At 44.3% G+C, this 21327-nt stretch overlaps 2 protein-coding genes across 2 annotated transcripts in view; both read right to left on the bottom strand.

Annotated features, from left to right (window-relative positions):
• Positions 1–17990, bottom strand: part of stk10 (serine/threonine kinase 10) — a 56022-nt gene extending 38032 nt beyond the window's left edge. The window contains exons 1-2 of the mRNA XM_055941982.1: positions 17360–17990; positions 1490–1654 (exon numbers count right to left, since the gene is read on the bottom strand). Of these exons, the coding sequence (XP_055797957.1) occupies positions 1490–1654; positions 17360–17518 (324 nt within the window). The 5' untranslated portion in view covers positions 17519–17990. The remainder of the gene's footprint in view (positions 1–1489; positions 1655–17359) is intronic.
• Positions 17991–18806: 816 nt separating this feature from the next.
• On the bottom strand, positions 18807–20108 carry zmp:0000001268 (CYTL1 domain-containing protein; the record flags this gene model as incomplete). Its single annotated transcript, XM_055941981.1, is given in 5 exon segments — positions 18807–18931; positions 19360–19506; positions 19695–19739; positions 19814–20060; positions 20062–20108. Coding segments are annotated over 5 exon segments (555 nt in total), but the record flags the coding sequence as incomplete, so codon positions are not given.
• Between the last annotated feature and the right edge of the window lie 1219 nt (positions 20109–21327).

The raw sequence follows: 21327 nt of genomic DNA, 5'->3' as shown, positions 1-21327 counted from the left end.
CTGTGGAATTTCAGCTATGCCCTAGCAGGGGTGCAACAAGCCTCTGGGTTTTGAACAGCTGGGGAAGGGGAGCAATAGACCTGCTGCCATGTACAAGGTGCCCCAACACTGCACTAAAGCCGTATGATGTCATGTCCCACTCCTCTGTCTGTTAACCTTCTACTCTGAACCCTATGAGAGATGGAATCATTTTGTGGACACAGCCATTTAAAATCAGTATGAGGTTGGAATGAAATGTAGAAAATTCTTGGCATCTACTTGGTCTGTAAGAACCACACTTAAAGCTGCACTATGCAGACACTGCTCCGACTATTTCCTGGGTGCTAAAATTGAACTAGTTTGTTTAATTTCAGTTTAAACTGCTGTGAAATATCACCCAAAAAGCTACATAATGCAGCTTTAAGATAATCTACACTTCCGCCTCTATGACCATTTCAACTCAGCAGTCTTACATCACTTTGGCTGTTAGCTGTCGAGTTTATACTGCACTTACATCCAGGTCGTGGTTTCAAAGGTCACATTCGGTCATGCACTGATAGTCACAGAAATACTACAGTCAGATAAATAATGAATCATAAATGTCAGAATCCAACCCAATGTGTATCACAGTTCAGAGTAACATAACATTTTGCTGCAGTATGAACAGTGTGTATCAGAATAGCATCATAAAGTGTTGCTGCACTATGAACAGTCTGTATCAGAATAGCATCATAAAGTGTTGCTGCACTATGAACAGTCTGTATCAGAATAACATCATAAAGTGTTGCTGCAGTATGAACAGTGTGTATCAGAATAGCATCATAAAGTGTTGCTGCACTATGAACAGTGTGTAACAGAATAGCATCATAAAGTGTTGCTGCACTATGAACAGTCTGTATCAGAATAACATCATAAAGTGTTGCTGCACTATGAACAGTGTGTATCAGAATAACATCATAAAGTGTTGCTGCACTATGAACAGTGTGTATCAGAATAGCATCATAAAGTGTTGCTGCAGTATGAACAGTGTGTATCAGAATAACATCATAAAGTGTTGCTGCACTATGAACAGTGTGCTAGATTATTTGTTTTAACAATAACTTGTTGGCTTGTGACCATTTTCCTTTTTTTGCTACATTTGGTAATTACTAGGATACTTGATGTCCGGGACCAGCACGCTTCATAAGGTCACTAGTGTTTGTCTTGGAAGACACGGGCAGACTACAAAGTACAAGCAAAACTGCAGTGTATTCAATAATGAGAGAGAGAGAAAAAAAAGTTGCATAGAGGGAGGAAGTGAACAATCTAGCTAGAGCCTCATAGAATCTGTAAAGGTTCACCATCAGGTTAGGTCAGAACCTATTCTGTAATAGAGGGCTCTGGAATGGATCAGACCATTGATTTGGCTAACAGTTTTGGGAGTTCCAGTACAAACTCCACCGGGTCCAGTTCCGGCTCACCGTCGGCACAGTGGCTCATGGGTGGCCCACTGGCGGCCCGGAGGTCTTACCCAGAGCTTGGCGTCGTGGTAGAAGGCATCTAGCAGCTTGATAATGTAGTGGTGGTCACACTTGGCCAGGATGTCTATCTCCACCATGTAGTCCTCCAGCTCCTCTTCAGTCTTTGTCTCAATCACCTTGGCCGCAGCCAGCTCTCCAGTCTCCTTGTTTTTGGCCTAGAAGATAAAGGAGTCAACATGTCAATATTTACACCATCTTGTCCTCATTTAGTGTTCATGAGATGAAGGATATCGAGCCATTTATACATTCATTTAAAAAGCCTTCACGTTGACTTTCCATATATATTCATTTTGCTTTGCGATTCTATCCTAACAGGCGTTATTATCTATTGGGTGACTGGTAAATGTGAAAAGGTCAGCACACAGGAAGTAGGCTACAGGCATAATTTCTGCACAAGGGGGCTATTTAAATAGGCTACACGAGGACAGAGAATTTTATCAGAGGGTATATTGAGTAATACTAAGAAAAATCATAGGTGGGGCCCGGCCGTGGTTAACTAGTAGGGGTGTTAGGAAGGAAATTGAACTTGCGAAAACCACCCCGTTTCGAAATGAACTTCCGTGTTTTTCTCATGTGACTACAATTGAAAAGGTAGTGAAGACATCACGAGTCTCATATATTGCGAAATAAGCAAACGGACTTCATGGAGTTAAAGTTACTAGTCTTAGTGAGTTAACATATGTCACACATTAAATACTGGAAACTAAATTTGACAATATAGGTTGGACTTCAAGAACCATATCTGGGCCACTGCCCACCAAATGAATTCCTCTGTGTGTGTGTGTGTGTGTGTGTGTGTGTGTGTGTGTGTGTGTGTGTGTGTGTGTGTGTGTGTGTGTGTGTGTGTGTGTGTGTGTGTGTGTGTGTGTGTGTGTGTGTGAAATAAAACGTAATCAAAACCCTAGCAGAGACAAAAAACACTGACAAACACAAGAGTCTAATAAAAGTTTTACTTAATGGGTTAAAAAGCACAACAGGAAAGGAACCTGCACACCCTGTAAGGAGAAGGAGGAGGAACCACTGTAGCCATGCAGTCAGCCAGCCCATCCATCCACATTGACAAGGCACTACAAATGAGTTAGAAACACTGTCCCCAACTGCATGATAAACCAGCATCAGGAGGGGTGAGTAAGTGGTGACCACATGACAACAGACAGGAAGTACAGGTCTCTGTCAGAGGTTATAGTTCTGAGAATGAATACATCTAGGTTAAACAAGTTGTGCTCTGGGAAAGGTGTGTGATCTCTACATAATAGTGTGTGTGTGTGTGTGTGTGTATGAGAGCAGAGAGAGCAAAGACTGTGCGATACAGAGAGAGAGAGAGAGCAACAAAACATGTAAAGAGAAAGGATGTGAGTTAACAATGGGAGAAAAAGAAGTAAAAGTCAAAGGAGAGAGAGACGTATCTGTCTTTATCTATAGTATAGGCAGATAGATATACACTGAGTATACCAAACATTAGGAACACCTTTCTAATATTGAGTTGCAACTCCTTTGGCCTCAGAAGAACCTCAATTCGTCAGGCATGAACTCTACAAGATGTCAAACAGGGATGTTGGCCCATGTTGACTCCAATGCTTCCCACAGTTGTGTCAAGTTGGTTGGATGTCCTTTGGGTGGTGGACCATTCTTGATACACACGAGAAACTGTTGAGCATGAAAAATCCAGCAGCGTTGCAGTTCTTGACACAAATCGGTGCGCCTGGCACCTACTACCATACCATGTTCAAAGGCACTTAAATATTTTGTCTTGCTCATTCACCTTATGAATGGCACACATACACAATCCATGTCTCAATTGTCTCAAGGCTTAAAAATCCTTCTTTAACCTGTCTCCTCCCCTTCATCTACACTAATATTTTTGCGCAAGTGAGTGAGGGAGTGAGTGAGTGAGTGAGTGAGTCAGTGAGTGAGTGAGTGAGTGAGTGAGTGAGGCTAGCTCAAGCTACTCCCAATGACCTGGAGATGCGAGGCTGCAGACTAAACAGCCTGGTGGGGTCCAGTGCCTTAGGGGTCTGTGGGAAAACATCTGGGTAAACAGTGTAGTCACGCACACGCCTGGAGACACTGGCCTACCATAATTACAACCCTGAGACTTCCCGAAGATGGAATAACTCCAGGGCCTTCTTTAAAATGAGGACTTTTCCTGGTGAGGTCACATGGTTAGGAAACCTAACCTTTGCACACAGTGTGTGACTGGAGAGACATGATAGTGTATCTGACAATGCGTCGCAGAGCATTTGTATTTCATCACCACATCCAGGAAACGGCTCTGCTCCCACCACGGAAACCCCCATCTCAGAGTCAACAGGGGGCCCCGTTAGGTCACAATTCCCGCTTAACGAGTCTGCATAACCAAGCTCGCTAACCCCGCACTCTCACTTTCCATCCCTCTCTCCATACTTTAATCTCTCTCTTTATCACATTCTGAGACTTGGAGAAAGGTGCACGCCGCTCGCGTCTACTCTGCCTTGTAAAAGGCCAATCCCCCACCCTGCTCTGCAGCTCATTGGGAACACGACCCAGGAATGTGCTTCTGGGCTTCAGTTGAGTTGGGGCGGTGGAGAGAGGGAGAGAGAGAGATAGACTAACAGATGGGAAGATGCTCTGTCTGTCTGCCTATGGGGGAGGGAAGGGGCTGTACTGTACACAGAGTAAATGACACTGAAATGCCTCATTGTGCCTCACAAGGGAGCACTGACTTCCTGGAAGGCATAAAAGGCTCTGCAGTCTCTCCACTGGAGGATAAGGAATAGTGGTGCTGGGTGAGCATAGAGCTGTATACTCACACTAACCTAATTGTACTAACAGACAGAAAAACTGGCTCACAACACCACCTCTTCCTCATCTCCATTATCACAGCAGAGAACAACAAAGCAGTGCTCTCTCTAGCCCAATCATCCCACTGAGGAACAACAAAGCAGTGCTCTCTCTAACCCAATCATCCCACTGAGGAACAACAAAGCAGTGCTCTCTCTAACCCAATCATCCCACTGAGGAACAACAAAGCAGTGCTCTCTCTAGCCCAATCATCCCACTGAGGAACAACAAAGCAGTGCTCTCTCTAGCCCAATCATCCCACTGAGGAACAACAAAGCAGTGCTCTCTCTAGCCCAATCATCCCACTGAGGAACAACAAAGCAGTGCTCTCTCTAGCCCAATCATCCCACTGAGGAACAACAAAGCAGTGCTCTCTCTAGCCCAATCATCCCACTGAGGAACAACAAAGCAGTGCTCTCTCTAGCCCAATCATCCCACTGAGGAACAACAAAGCAGTGCTCTCTCTAGCCCAATCATCCCACTGAGGAACAACAAAGCAGTGCTCTCTCTAGCCCAATCATCCCACTGAGGAACAACAAAGCAGTGCTCTCTCTAGCCCAATCATCCCACTGAGGAACAACAAAGCAGTGCTCTCTCTAGCCCAATCACCCCACTGAGGAACAACAAAGCAGTGCTCTCTCTAGCCCAATCACCCCACTGAGGAACAACAAAGCAGTGCTCTCTCTAGCCCAATCACCCCACTGAGGAACAACAAAGCAGTGCTCTCTCTAGCCCAATCATCCCACTGAGGAACAACAAAGCAGTGCTCTCTCTAGCCCAATCATCCCACTGAGGAACAACAAAGCAGTGCTCTCTCTAACCCAATCATCCCACTGAGGAACAACAAAGCAGTGCTCTCTCTAGCCCAATCATCCTACTGAGGAACAACAAAGCAGTGCTCTCTCTAGCCCAATCACCCTACTGAGGAACAACAAAGCAGTGCTCTCTCTAGCCCAATCACCCTACCGAGGAACAACAAAGCAGTGCTCTCTCTAGCCCAATCACCCCACTGAGGAACAACAAAGCAGTGCTCTCTCTAACCCAATCATCCCACTGAGGAACAACAAAGCAGTGCTCTCTCTAGCCCAATCACCCCACTGAGGAACAACAAAGCAGTGCTCTCTCTAGCCCAATCATCCCACTGAGGAACAACAAAGCAGTGCTCTCTCTAGCCCAATCATCCCACTGAGGAACAACAAAGCAGTGCTCTCTCTAGCCCAATCATCCCACTGAGGAACAACAAAGCAGTGCTCTCTCTAGCCCAATCATCCCACTGAGGAACAACAAAGCAGTGCTCTCTCTAGCCCAATCATTCCACTGAGGAACAACAAAGCAGTGCTCTCTCTAGCCCAATCATCCCACTGAGGAACAACAAAGCAGTGCTCTCTCTAACCCAATCATCCCACTGAGGAACAAAACAACTTCAGTGGATTGTTTTGCCCAACATTTCCATGGATGTCAGGGGCAACTAAACGTCACAGGCCCCTCTCTTTTGCTATAGTCCGCCTGTCTGTGACCGCCTGTAACCGCCTGTTGGCGTCCCTTCATGGGAGAAGTCGCTCATCCTCTCAGTGCTCCACAAAAGGTCAAAGCAGTAAAACGAGGGATCAGCTTCTTCTTCCCTGCCTCTGGGGTACGTGATGAGAACACACACACACACACACACACACACAGATCCAGTTAGTGGAGTGACGTTCACTGGGCAGATTACTACACCTGGCTGTGAAAGAAGAGGAGCAGACACACTGGGCTCAGCGGGTGGTGCGTGTCTGCTCTCTGCTGCTGCTGGCACAGCCTCCTGGGGCCAATCACTTCCAGGTTGATAGCAGCATACAGTACAGTAACCATGAGGCGGTGTGCCGAGGCGTGGGCCTGCCTGCATGTACACTGTACTGTGCACTTTTCCAGAGTGCACACGCACACAGGCTGACAGGACACTAATCCCAGCCCCAGCCCAGCCCATCTCTAGAGAATGTGTGCTTAACCTTTGCCCTGGCGTTAAGATGTACAACCCTGAACATTTCTCTGAACAGGAATGTCATGTCTACAATTCTTGTTATCAGTGGGCTGCCTAGTAAATCTTAATCTCCCTCTGAAGATGACTCAAATCAACTTATCATTATGAAAAATACGTCTCAGGCAGCTTTGGGTTTGGGTCCTGGGAACACCAGGCTTGTTTGTTTGATTCTCATATGAAGCATATCAGGTACAGACAATAAAGAGATGGGCAAATCCATACCCCCCCCTCATGACAGTGAAGATAAATCATGTGTTTTAAAGTTAATTTCCTGCAATTCTACACATTTTGCCATAGGGTGGAGGCAAATCTTTACATTTTTAATATACACTGCTCAAAAAAATAAGGGGAACACTAAAATAACACATCCTAGATCTGAATGAATGAAATATTCTTATTAAATACTTTTTTTAATTAAATACTCTTTACATAGTTGAATGTGCTGACAACAAAATCACACAAAAATTATCAATGGAAATAATCAAATTTATCAACCCATGGAGGTCTGGATTTGGAGTCACACTCAAAATTAAAGTGGAAAACCACACAACAGGCTGATCCAACTTTGATGTAATGTCCTTAACACAAGTCAAAATGAGGCTCAGTAGTGTGTGGCCTCCACGGGCCTGTATGACCTCCCTACAACGCCTGGACATGCTCCTGATGAGGTGGCGGATGGTCTCCTGAGGGATCTCCTCCCAGACCTGGACTAAAGCATCCACCAACTCCTGGACAGTCTGAGGTGCAATGTGGCATTGGTGGATGGAGCGAGACATGATGTCCCAGATGTGCTCAATTGGATTCAGGTCTGGGGAACAGGCGGGCCAGTCCATAGCATCAATGCCTTCCTCTTGCAGGAACTGCTGACACACTCCAGCCACATGAGGTCTAGCATTGTCTTGCATTAGGAGGAAGTCAGGGCCAACCGCACCAGCATATGGTCTCACAAGGGGTCTGAGGATCTCATCTCGGTACCTAATGGCAGTCAGACTACCTCTGGAGCACATGGAGGGCTGTGCGGCCCCCCAAAGAAATGCCACCCCACACCATGACTGACCCACCGCCAAACCGGTCATGCTGGAGGATGTTGCAGGCAGCAGAACGTTCTCCACGGCGTCTCCAGACTCTGTCACATGTGCTCAGTGTGAACCTGCTTTCATCTGTGAAGAGCACAGGGCGCCAGTGGCGAATTTGCCAATCTTGGTGTTCTCTGGTAAATGCCAAACGTCCTGCACGGTGTTGGGCTGTAAGCACAACCCCCACCTGTGGACGTCGGGCCCTCATACCACCCTCATGGAGTCTGTTTCTGACCGTTTGAGCAGACACATGCACATTTGTGGCCTGCTAAGGGTCATTTTGCAGGGCTCTGGCAGTGCTCCGCCTGCTCCTCCTTGCACAAAGGCGGAGGTAGCGGTCCTGCTGCTGGGTTGTTGCCCTCCTACGGCCTACTCCACGTCTCCTGATGTACTGGCCTGTCTCCTGGTAGCGCCTCCATGCTCTGGACACTACGCTGACAGACACACCAAACCTTCTTGCCACAGCTCGCATTGATGTGCCATCCTGGATGAGCTGCACTACCTGAGCCACTTGTGTGGGTTGTAGACTCCGTCTCATGCTACCACTAGAGTGAAAGCACCGCCAGCATTCAAAAGTGACCAAAACATCAGCCAGGAAGCATAGGAACTGAGAAGTGGTCTGTGGTCACCACCTGCAGAACCACTCCTTTATTGGGGGTGTCTTGCTAATTGCCTATAATTTCCACCTGTTCTCTATTCCATTTACACAACAGCATGTGACATTTATTGTCAATCAGTGTTGCTTCCTAAGTGCACAGTTTGATTTCACAGAAGTGTGATTGACTTGGAGTTACATTGTGTTGTTTAAGTGTTCCCTTTATTTTTTTGAGCAGTGTATTATAACTGATGATCAATGGGCTCCATCCCGGTTGGTAATTTGACCATGCTTACTACAAGTTTAGATAGCTGGCCGCTAGACTAATTTACCAATCAAAAAAAAAAAAAATGCTGATGCACAACCAAATGTTGAAATTGTACCCATTATAACTGTCAACAGGAAGTTGAGACCCTCGACTGAGTGTGTAATTAGTCCACGGGCATACAAAAGGGGGGCAGTTGCTGTATGCGTTAAGTCAGTCGCTTGAGATAAAAGCCTTTATCATGCGTGTGGCTATCATCCCATTCTATTTATCAAAAGTAGGTCTAGGATTCTGCATAAAGTCTGGCAGAGTTCTCTAGAAGTACAATGAACATGATAATGTTTGAAATGCATTGTATCCTACTGAACAGAAATAACAGGATACTAACTAGCCTAGCTATTGATTAGTGTTAATCGCTACTGTGATGTTGCTGCTGCACATAGATGTGTCCCAAATGAAACCCTATTGCATTTGTAGGGCACTACATTTGACCAGGGCCCATAGGGCTCTGATAAGTAGTGCACTACATTTGACCAGGGCTCTGATAAGTAGTACACTACATTTAACCAGGACCCATAGGGCCCTGATAAGTACTACACTATAGAGGGAAAAAATCTATACAATTGCTTATTGCAATATTATTTTAGACGATATTGTATAGATTCTTTGACTCCAAGTATCGATTTGTAAAAATAAATAAAAAACGTATGGGGTTTGAGAGCTCGTGCTTTGTACTTGCAGAGGAATCGTTATAGAATTTCCGGGCCATCACAGTTTTTTCGACATGGCATGTTGTAGTCTGGTTCTAGATAATGGCATCAGGGAATTGAAGCCAACATCCTCTACCATTGACAATGGCTGCATATCAACTACAATCATTTCTGTAATCAGTGCTGTCATTTTCTCACTCAGTCCCTTATTGCACCTCTTCTGTGTGAAGCTGTCTAATGTCTGTTGCGTGGGGCCTGTGGTGCTGCCAGCAATGATTTGGGTCTCACGGTGCGTCATTTTCAGATGGTTCAGCATTGCACCTGTACTACCATTACTGTACCTCATTTACACCTTGAAAAGTTTGCATTTCACCACCTTCTCATGTAACGTCTCAAAAGTATTGCCATACAGGACTGTTGCTGTCGTTTGCCTTTCTCAACGATAATGATGTGCAGTGCTTTATATCCGTGGTAAATAATTTGAAAGATGCATATCTCCTCTTACTAACATTAAAGCATTGTTGCGTTATTTGTTTCCTTTTTCCCTTTATGACGATCGAAACCTGTTAGTGATCCCAAGTTTAAACGTTCACTCCCCCAGAAGACAGCCATCACATTCTAAGCCATCCACAGCCTTTTCTCTTTCCACTGGGGTCATTCTACTTCTCTTGTGTTATATAAGCTGAGGATTATACAGGGTTGAATTCTTACTGTAGCTTTCTTTACAGTTGTTCCTCACGGATGTAGGACACAGCAGAGAAGTTCAAATGCTGAACCCCAAAAGGAATAGTGCTGCTGTCTGAGGATGTGGTGGTTTCGCTGTGAGGTATTGTGAAAGGTTTCAAGCTCAAAACAACAGTGAAGAACTCGCTGCAGCACGTCTCTTAGGATAGGCAGGTTAGTACACTGTAGCTCGAACATAGAGCTATCGAGTCAGTACTGATGTAGGATCTTCATTTGATCACCCTGTTGCAGGAGAATGTTCCTGCAATGCAGGAAATGTAAAATATTTAGTGTATTCGGAAGAAAAAAAAAGGCCTCTGAAAGTTTATAATTTCCACTTTGAAATTACAAACTTGATTTTCCCTTAAGGAAAATGTATCAACCCCTACAAAAATGTCCAAATAATAATTTACATTTTGTTTTGCTGCAGGATTATTTTCCTGCTGTAGCAAACAGGTTCAAATTAAGATCCTATATCTGTTTGCATGACTAAATAGAATATAGTCCAGTACATTTGCTGTGTCTCAGGGGGAGAGAGGTGTGCAAAAAACACATTTCTATTTCACACCTGTACAGGTTACCACTTGTACATACAGTGAAACAGGACTATATAAGCCCTTACTAATAAAAACATTTTTTTTATTATTATTTGTAAATGTGTCTCCTAACTTGATGAAAACGTGAAACATGGTGCTTTGATAGACTGCACAAAAGGCATGTGTTGTTTGATTACTTTAGCAGTGCTGTTACATCATGTATTGTGCTTTGCCTCTGATATAGGCTAGCGTCAATGTATTTCAAAACCACTAAATCAGTTATGACAAGTTAACTCATGATGTTCTCACAAAAATTACTCCCTCGCCCACACTCCAACTCTAGACAGTCACCAAGGCAACCTGCCACAGACATACCGACAGGGTGCTGGGAAGTCATGGGGGACGAGCCTCTACAGGAGAGCGTGGTGAGTGAGAGATCGTCACAAAGGAGAGTGCTGTCCACACCCACCCAGGAGAGCACTTATCAGCCAGGCCGGCCACAACTGGACCCCACAGATTACCAGCTCTGGAGCACTAAAGTGCTATCACCACGGCACCCTAGTCCCTACATAGTGCACTAGTACTTTGTGGTCAAAGGTAGTTCACAATATAGGAAATAAGGTGGTATTTGGGGTGCATTACTCAGGTAATGCTAGGCTAACTAAGGCAACTAGGAAAACGTACAGTACCAAGCAGCAGCAGCCAGGAAGCCTGCGCAGCGGCACATGTCCCATTAAAAAGTAAAGGGAACCTTTCGGCACTTGTGCTTAAGGGTTTGGCGGCGGCCGTACAGATAAAAAACATCCTGTGACATACGGGTCAGCAGGAAGTGGGACATGCTCCGGTCTCAGCAATAGCACATGTGGGGAGATTTATGTACAGTACCAGTCAAAAGTTTGGACTACTCATTCAAGGGTTTTTCCTTTATTTTGACTATTTTATACATTGTAGAACAATAGTGAAGACATCAAAACTATGAAATAACACATGGAATCATGTAGTAACCAAAAAACGTGTTAAACAAAATCAAAATATATTTATATTTTAGATTCTTCAAAGTAGCCATCCTTCACCTTGATGACAGCTTTGCATACTCTTGGCATTCTCTCAACCAACTTCACCTGCAAGGCTTTTCCAACAGTCTTGAAGGAGTTCCCACATATGCGGAGCACTTGTTGGCTGCTTTTCCTTCACTTTGCAGTCCAACTCATCCCAAATCATCTCAATTGGGTTGAAGTCGGGTGATTGTAGAGGCCAGGTCATCTGATGCAGCACTCTATCACTCTCCTTCTTGGTCAAATAGCCCTTACACAGCCTGGAGGTACGTTTTGGGTCATTGCCCTGTTGAAAAACAAATTATAGTCCCACTAAGCGCAAACCAGATGGGATGGCGTATCATTGCAGAATGCTGTGGTAGCCATGCTGGTTAAGTGTGCCTTGAATTCTAAATAAAATCACTGACTGTCACCAACAAAGCACCCCCACACCATCACACCTCCATGCTTTACGGTGGGAACCACACATGCAGAGATTATCCATTCACCTACTCTGCGTCTCACAAAGACACGGCGGTTGGAACCAAAACTCTCACATTTGGACTAATCAGACCAAAGGACAGATTTCCACCAGTCTAATGTCCATTGGTCGTGTTTCTTGGCCCAAGCAAGTGTCTTCTTCTTATTGGTGTCTTTTAGTAGTCGTTTCTTTGCAGCAATTCAACCATGAAGGCCTGATTCACACAGTCTCCTCTGAACAGTTGATGTGGAAAATGTCTGTTACTTGAACTCTGTGAAGCATTTATTTAGGCTGGTATTTCTGAGGCTGGTAACTCTAATGAACTTTTCCTCAGCAGCAGAGGTAACTCTGGGTCTTCCTTTCATGTGGCGGTCCTCAAGAGGCTTCTAAACAGCTTCTTCCCCCAAGCCATAAGACTCCTGAACATCTAATCAATTGGCTACCCCTCTTTTATGTCGCTGCTACTCTATTATTATCCATGCATAGTCACTTTAATAACTCTACCTACATGTACATATGACCTCAACCGGTGCCCCCGCACATTGATTCTGTACTGTTACCCCCTTATATAGTCTCGCTATTGTTATTTTTTCAAAAGTTCTTGACATTTTCCGTATTGACTGACCTTCATGTCTTAAAGTAATTGGACTGTCATTTCATTTTGCTTATTTGAGCTTTTCTTGACATATGAACTTGGTCTTTTAACAAATAGGATTATCTTCTGTAGACCACGCCCTACCTTGTCACAACAACTGATTGGCTCAAACGCATTATGAAAAGAAATTCCACAAATTAACAAGGCACATCTGTTAATTGAAATGCATTCCAGGTGACTACCTCATGAAGCTAGTTGAGAGAATGCCAATAGTCTGCAAAGCTGTCATCCAGGCAAAGGGTGGCTACTTTGAATAATCTCAAATTGATTTTGATTTGTTTAACACTTTTTTGGTTACTACACGATTCCATGTGCTATTTCGCAGTTTTGATGTAGAAAATAGTAAAAAATAAAGTAAAACCTTGGAATGAGTAGGTGTGTCCAAACTTTTGACAGGTACTGTACCTCACCTCTAGTCATGGCTGTCTGTGACAGTGACTACGATGTCCTCCTTACCATCTGGTGAGTGACATTGACAGGCCAATAGGGCCATCAACTTGAGCATGATACCGTGATAACCCCATGACATGGAAAACCTGAGACCATGTCAACAAAGCCCTGTTGTTTACCCTGATGTGTACAGCAAACACAGATCATGAGGCCAACGGCCCCTCAGATCTTCTTCTATAATAGGTTTTGAGAAGGAGGCGAGAAGAGAGGCTGTGAGGAATCTAGGATTCGTTGAGACAGAGCCTTAAGTCTACTCACTGTAGACGGAGCTTCTTCTCTTCCCACAGACTGATTAGTCAGTAGCCTGACGGGCATACAGGACGTGCTTCCATCACTCTCCCGGCCTACAGCTTCCCTCCTGACCCTGACTCCTTCTCATGCACTCCAGGACAGCCAAACTGTATGGGTGCTGGAGATCACATGTAGCCAGGGAGGAAGGATGTAGAGACTGTCTATTATCACGTTTCCATTGTAAGTGTTGAAATTCCAAAGATGCCTTGTAGTTTACTCAATTTTATTCTCAGTCCTGAAGGGTAAGGAATGAGACAAGATGTCTAGGCAAGATGGAACAGGTTTGAACACAGTATGACAGCGAGATAATAAACATAAAAACAAAGAAGAACATCATCTCAACATTGCGATTACATCGTATGGTACATTCATATTGGCACAGAAGACAAACTGTTTTTTTTATTTATGTTTAAAGCTGCCCAGAGAGGATGTGGTTTTTATGCGCAGAGGCAACTCATTAGATCAGAGTGTGCTGCCCATCAAAAGAAAGTCATCTCTCTCAAAGTTCACAATAAGTGGTGAAAACAATCAGCACAAAAGAACATTCAAATATTATCATTCTAGTTGTAGTCTAGCGTCAAAATGATTATGAAGTTAGTGATGAGAGGTGACAGAGGTAAATGTGCATTGAACTGTGCAAATCCAGGAACTCCCTACTGTGCGTCCCTCAGCACTTTGTGAAATGTTCATGTATTCAAGACATTTCTCCTTCTGCCTACTGTCAGTCCAAACGTTCTCCTTCTGCCTACTGTCAGTCCAAACGTTCTCCTTCTGCCTACTGTCAGTCCAAACGTTCTCCTTCTGCCTACTGTCAGTCCAAACGTTCTCCTTCTGCCTACTGTCAGTCCAAACCTTCTCCTTCTGCCTACTGTCAGTCCAAACCTTCTCCTTCTGCCTACTGTCAGTCCAAACCTTCTCCTTCTGCCAGTCCAAACGTTCTCCTTCTGCCAGTCCAAACGTTCTCCTTCTACCAGTCCAAACGTTCTCCTTCTACCAGTCCAAACGTTCTCCTTCTACCAGTCCAAACGTTCTCCTTCTACCAGTCCAAACGTTCTCCTTCTACCAGTCCAAACGTTCTCCTTCTGCCAGTCCAAACGTTCTCCTTCTGCCTACTGTCAGTCCAAACGTTCTCCTTCTGCCTACTGTCATTCCAAACGTTCTCCTTCTGCCTACTGTCAGTCCAAACGTTCTCCTTCTGCCTACTGTCAGTCCAAACGTTCTCCTTCTGCCTACTGTCAGTCCAAACGTTCTCCTTCTGCCTACTGTCAGTCCAAACGTTCTCCTTCTGCCTACTGTGTCCAAACGTTCTCCTTCTGCCTACTGTCAGTCCAAACGTTCTCCTTCTGCCTACTGTCAGTCCAAACGTTCTCCTTCTGCCTACTGTCAGTCCAAACGTTCTCCTTCTGCCTACTGTCAGTCCAAACGTTCTCCTTCTGCCTACTGTCAGTCCAAACGTTCTCCTGCCTACTGTCAGTCCAAACGTTCTCCTTCTGCCTACTGTCAGTCCAAACGTTCTCCTTCTGCCTACTGTCAGTCCAAACGTTCTCCTTCTGCCTACTGTCAGTCCAAACGTTCTCCTTCTGCCTACTGTCAGTCCAAACGTTCTCCTTCTGCCTACTGTCAGTCCAAACGTTCTCCTTCTGCCTACTGTCAGTCCAAACGTTCTCCTTCTGCCTACTGTCAGTCCAAACGTTCTCCTTCTGCCTACTGTCAGTCCAAACGTTCTCCTTCTGCCTACTGTCAGTCCAAACGTTCTCCTTCTGCCTACTGTCAGTCCAAACGTTCTCCTTCTGCCTACTGTCAGTCCAAACGTTCTCCTTCTGCCTACTGTCAGTCCAAACGTTCTCCTTCTGCCTACTGTCAGTCCAAACGTTCTCCTTCTGCCTACTGTCAGTCCAAACGTTCTCCTTCTGCCTACTGTCAGTCCAAACGTTCTCCTTCTGCCTGCTGTCAGTCCAAACGTTCTCCTTCTGCCTGCTGTCAGTCCAAACGTTCTCCTTCTGCCTGCTGTCAGTCCAAACGTTCTCCTTCTGCCTGCTGTCAGTCCAAACGTTCTCCTTCTGCCTGCTGTCAGTCCAAACGTTCTCCTTCTGCCTGCTGTCAGTCCAAACGTTCTCCTTCTGCCAGTCCAAACGTTCTCCTTCTGCCTACTGTCAGTCCAAACGTGCTCCTTCTGCCTGCTGTCAGTCCAAACGTTCTCCTTCTGCCTGCTGTCAGTCCAAACGTTCTCCTTCTGCCTGCTGTCAGTCCAAACGTTCTCCTTCTGCCTGCTGTCAGTCCAAACGTTCTCCTTCTGCCTGCTGTCAGTCCAAACGTTCTCCTTCTGCCTGCTGTCAGTCCAAACGTTCTCCTTCTGCCTGCTGTCAGTCCAAACGTTCTCCTTCTGCCTGCTGTCAGTCCAAACGTTCTCCTTCTGCCTGCTGTCAGTCCAAACGTTCTCCTTCTGCCTGCTGTCAGTCCAAACGTTCTCCTTCTGCCTGCTGTCAGTCCAAACGTTCTCCTTCTGCCTGCTGTCAGTCCAAACGTTCTCCTTCTGCCTGCTGTCAGTCCAAACGTTCTCCTTCTGCCTACTGTCAGTCCAAACGTTCTCCTTCTGCCTACTGTCAGTCCAAACGTTCTCCTTCTGCCTACTGTCAGTCCAAACGTTCTCCTTCTGCCTACTGTCAGTCCAAACGTTCTCCTTCTGCCTACTGTCAGTCCAAACGTTCTCCTTCTGCCTACTGTCAGTCCAAACGTTCTCCTTCTGCCTACTGTCAGTCCAAACGTTCTCCTTCTGCCTACTGTCAGTCCAAACGTTCTCCTTCTGCCTACTGTCAGTCCAAACGTTCTCCTTCTGCCTACTGTCAGTCCAAACGTTCTCCTTCTGCCTACTGTCAGTCCAAACGTTCTCCTTCTGCCTACTGTCAGTCCAAACGTTCTCCTTCTGCCTACTGTCAGTCCAAACGTTCTCCTTCTGCCTACTGTCAGTCCAAACGTTCAGGGTGTGGTAAGTAACCATCTCTTACTCTTGATGATAACGAAAACCCACATGACACTTGTTCACATCGGAAAACGGAGTAAGCTACTTGTAGCACTGCCTTCACAGCTAGTGGTCTTCATATCGGAAAGCGAGGATGGCAAGTGTACACCAACAGGAAACTAACAGACCACCTAGTTTATAGGAACTAGTAAGACCTGTAAGTAAGCAGGTTAGAATGCATCATTTGGTGATGGGCCAATTTAATATTGTAGGAATAAAACCTAAACAATCAAATAACTTAATTTGCTGACATGGAAACATCTGGTCCAAGTGGCAACATTAATAAATCTGATGTCACAAGCATTGGTATTTATGATACGCTATGGACTGACTCAATCAACATTAATTACTCAGCCTTTAACTTTTTTTTTTTTAACCTACGATCATGTTCATTTGCTCACTCAGATTAACTAAACACCTCACAAATGGGTTGGTATGGCTACAGAAAGATCAGAATAAAGTCATTTTAAATGTCATTCAGAAATAGGGCACAGAATGTTGCTGATTGAAATGCTTACTAAGGCAGATGAAAGACTTTGAAATTGCATAAATTTACCCCTATATTTGCATTTCAACTTTTTCCCCTTGAGCTTGATAAACCACGTTGTTTGAGATGGATACATGAGTGAACCGGTTTTGACAGCCCAAATAAGAAAAATGCCATAATTGTCAGCACATCTGTTTTCATATAATTGTGTGGTGCCTACAAATAATTTATAGGCTGACAAATAGGCAGAGATACTATCAGGGGAGTCATGCACCCCACAAATCTGAGGGGGCACAAAGTATGTGAAGATGGCTTGGGGGTGGACCAGAGGGGGGCTAGGCCTGACCATAGATTGGAGAATTCTGCTAGTCTAACTTGATTGATAGCCTGAAATGACTTCTTGGTATCTAGTTAGGAGATTTGGAACTATCTGAGCTAACTTCATAAAATTGCTAGGTGGCTAGTAATATTACAGAGAAACAAAATATTTTTTACATTATTTACAAAAAAATAAAAAACGTTAAGTTTGATGACCGGGCACGTGCCCCTGTACCCCCTGTGGGCTAGCAGATTCAACTGAAATGGAGTGGCACCTACCCTCAGTGCGCAACAACTTGCCCATGATCATCTCTTTGAAGTCATACAAAATTATAAGATGTTATAAACATAATAGTTCATTGAAACAAACCCATAATGCTTACCTTGTAAACTTTTCCAAACGCTCCATCACCCAATTCTCCGATAATTTCCCATTGGTCATTAGGATTGATGTCTCGATGAACGTGTTCATATCGCTTTGTCTTCTTTTTCATGTCAAAAGAAGACAAGCGAAGTATTTGGCTTAATCTAGCAAAAGCCATAGTTTCACCGCAAAATGTAATAAAAGTTTCTGAAGACAGCAATTATTTTGAGTCTCACTCAATCGTGTTGAACTAAAGAAGTATTCGTACAAAAAAACACGACCTGATCTCTAGATGCACGCACCAAACATTTTTCACACCTTTCACGTAAGACAATAAGCCTTCAGTTCATATCAGTCTACGCGTTGTCATAAAACAACTTCATATTTCCATATTCATTCACAGTGATTGTCCACTGCCACACGGTGACCACCTGCTGCAGCAAAGTTATCGAGGATAAATTGTTGCTTCGATGTAAAAAGACAAGCCCCACCCTGTCGCTCCCGCGGCCGTAATGGAAATGTCGTTTTCTATGTCCAGATCCGTTATGTTTACGCACGATATATGTAGTTGGAAGAACTTGACGTCCCAGTTTAGATAGATAGGCGTTAAGTTGTTCAGCTCCCACCCATTGCATGTGGCCACTGACTGGTGATCGAAGTTAGGACACAGTTTACACAGGCAGCCCAATTATTATATTTTTTCCACTAATTGATCTTTTGACCAACCACATCAGATATTTAACATCAGATCTTTTTCAGAGCGAGATCTTTTTGGTTTGCCTTTTTAACGCAGACAAGGATATATTTTGGTGCACTCTATAGCCCACAAGCGCCACTAGGTGGCATTTAATCATAGTACTGGTACATCAGCAGCACATACTGTCTGTTGTAGTCTTCTGGGTCTTGCCATTATGTGGTCCCTTTGGTCGTTTTTACACTATAATTCACAAGGCTATTTTATATTTGATGAAATAAACAAATTCTGCCGTCCAGAATGTTACGCTTTGTGAAGTCATATCACATCTGGAACGATGGATGATGGATCATACGGTGTATCATATTAGGATGTCTTATTCAAATCATTTCAGCCCAGGAAGAAACAAACAAGCACAACATTTAGGCTTCAACTCAAACCCAGGCTTTCATAGATAGCAAGCAGGCAAGCACATCAATGTAACATAAACACGTCGTCAATGTACTTTTATTTGTAGGCTAAGGTATTTTTTGCAAAGTAACTTGTCAAAGAAAACATACAGTGTCATTAAATCTGTTTGAATTCCCCATTGCAGGGTTTTGCATCGTACACAGTAATAACCAACTATCTCTCTCTCTCTCTCCCTCTCTCTCTTCCTCTCTCTCTTCCTCTCTCTCCCTCTCTCTCCCTCTCTCTCCCTCCCTCCCTCTCTCTCCCTCTCTCTCCCTCTCTCTCTCTCTCTCCCTCTCTCTCCCTCTCTCTCTCTCTCTCTCCCTCTCTCTCCCTCTCTCTCTCTCTCTCTCTCCCTCCCATCAAACAGTGGCATTGTCATTTCCGGCTCCAGCTCATCGGCGGGCGGTCCAAGGCTGTACAGTCGTCAGTGGTGAACACCAGCTCCTAAACATAGAGATATGAGGCGTGTGAGTGCCAGTGCCCTAAAATGCACCAGTAAATACAAAAACCCAGTGCTCAGTGCAAGGACTATGACGCAACATGAGGAAAGTGACATAACAAAGAGCATACAACTATTATGTCATTTCAGAGGATATGAGAGTATTGATTTTATGAAAGGTCATTTAACTTCATGCATTTCCTTGACCACATACAGTAGAATGGCAAAAGATCCCAGAGAACAGAATGTCCTTTCAATCATTTGTATCATGAAGCTCACTATTTTGACCCATAATAGTACTATCTTTATGTGTTATTACTGAGCTTTGCTGTGGTTCTCCTCTGTTTCCCCATTCTGTTTCATAGAGTCTGAATGACAGGGAGCCTGGATCAAGAGCTAGTCTGTCTGTGAATGCTAGTCGTCGCTCTCTTACCCCGTGACACCTCTGGGACATGATCATGTGCAGTTGCCTGACCGCGAGACCCACCACCCGCACTTTCCTGGTGTAAGCACAGCGCAGTTCACGCAAGCCGTCCACCAGAAAGACGTACTGCCTCATCTTCGGCATGATGCAAGCGTTCTGTCAAGATGAATATAATTTCTGTTCTTATGTTGCAGACCAACAATTATCAGGCGTAGAAATCAGTTATCTTTTCGGCAATCTCAACATCAGGGAAATGTATTTAATTAAACAGACACAATAGTGATCTCAAAAGAACATAGTGAATACTGCAACAATACTTTCCACAATGCCACAGTCATACTTACATGTACATCTAGGTAGAGATGTGGGATGTGCGCCATGCAATGCCTCTGGAAAACACACAGAGAAATTAGGCATACTCCACTGCAATCAGTGCTCAGTCCCTCTATGGTAAGGGACTTACAGTTTCAGGTTCCATCTTGATCATCGCTGCCTGATGGGTGAGGTCTCGAGCCATACTCAACACCTTAGTGTAGCATGTCGGTGGGTTAGGGTAGCATAGGACCAGTGCTACCAGTGAAAGTGCTAGTAGTGTGTGTCCTAAAATGGCCATAGCTGATAGTTCACAGTGAAACACACAAGGAGGGCCTTTATATAACCAGGTAGGAATCCTCTAATGATATGTTACTATCTTAAGACAATTACACACTAGAATGTTTTTGGTTTCCTTTGTTGTTGTTGTTGTTATTCTTGTTTGATTCTCTGTTCTAATTTGTGTTGAAGGGGGGAGATTACACACACACACACACACACACACACACACACACACACACACACACACACACACACACACACACACACACACACACACACACAAAATTGAACAATAAAGTTGCTTAAATCATTACTCACCGAAGTCTTTGTTAATGTTATGTGGTTTCACCTCCTGACTTCTGGAGTAAAATGCCTGCTTAGGGGAAAGGAAAAAATGTGTTCTTATTGTTTATTGTATGTGTAATTCTGTGGTGATGTTGAGGGGGATGGTGACCATTATACTAAAGTAAACACAGTAATTCCAGAACAGAATGGTGAAAAAGAGGTGGATGCTATCCCTGATTGGGACTTGAACCAAGGTCCAGTGACTTTCAAGCCAACACCTTCACCGTCACGCCAAGAGGTCCAAACCCCTTGATGAGGTTCCTAGGTGTTGACCAAACCCCTTTTTTCAGGAGAGTGTGTCCCCTCGCTTTTCTATACCAAGTGCCTCACATGTACACACCTCTCCAATGGCCTCACGGGCACTATCCCACTTCTGACACCTGTGTAGCCTATTCAAGGAGTTTCAAACCCGGGTCCAGCAACTGTTAAGCCAACACGTTACCTGTTATGCCAAGAGATCTGAACCCCTTGATGCGGTCGCTAGGTGTTTGATTAACGTCACAACAATATTTTCCAATCACATCATTTTTATTTTGTATATCCATTATGATTGGTCCCTGAACCCATTTTAAAATGTACATTTTTCACTCTGTAATTTTATAACCTGATGGTGGGCCAAAACGCACACGATGGTTTTACTTTGGCTACATTTCCTCTTCACTTCAGTTTACTCAAATCTTGCACTTTGATTGTAGCCTATCAGGCTTCACCCCAAACAAAATAAAACGTTGGACAAATCTGACACCAAATAAAGTATGGTTTTCCTAAATTACATTCCTTTAGGATACATTTTTTGGAGAGATTGTCCAGCTATTACAAGGTGAATCCTTTGGATGACATCCATACTAAATAAATATTCACGTACAAATTAGTTAAACATGTCAGTATGTTGATGCAGGAATTCTGAGAAGAACAATGTATGGCCCCTAGTCTTCTTTTATTTGCATATTGAGCAATGTTATACAAAGGAAAGGGAAGTTTCCAAGAACAACAGTCTCAAACTCATTGTGTGGGGGTAAGTATAGGCCTATGTAGGTG

This window comes from Salvelinus fontinalis, chromosome 13 (genome assembly GCF_029448725.1).
Source record: "Salvelinus fontinalis isolate EN_2023a chromosome 13, ASM2944872v1, whole genome shotgun sequence".
NCBI lineage: Eukaryota > Metazoa > Chordata > Actinopteri > Salmoniformes > Salmonidae > Salvelinus > Salvelinus fontinalis.
Note: the sequence above shows the minus strand (reverse complement) of the source record. Positions and strands in the feature narration are given on the sequence as shown.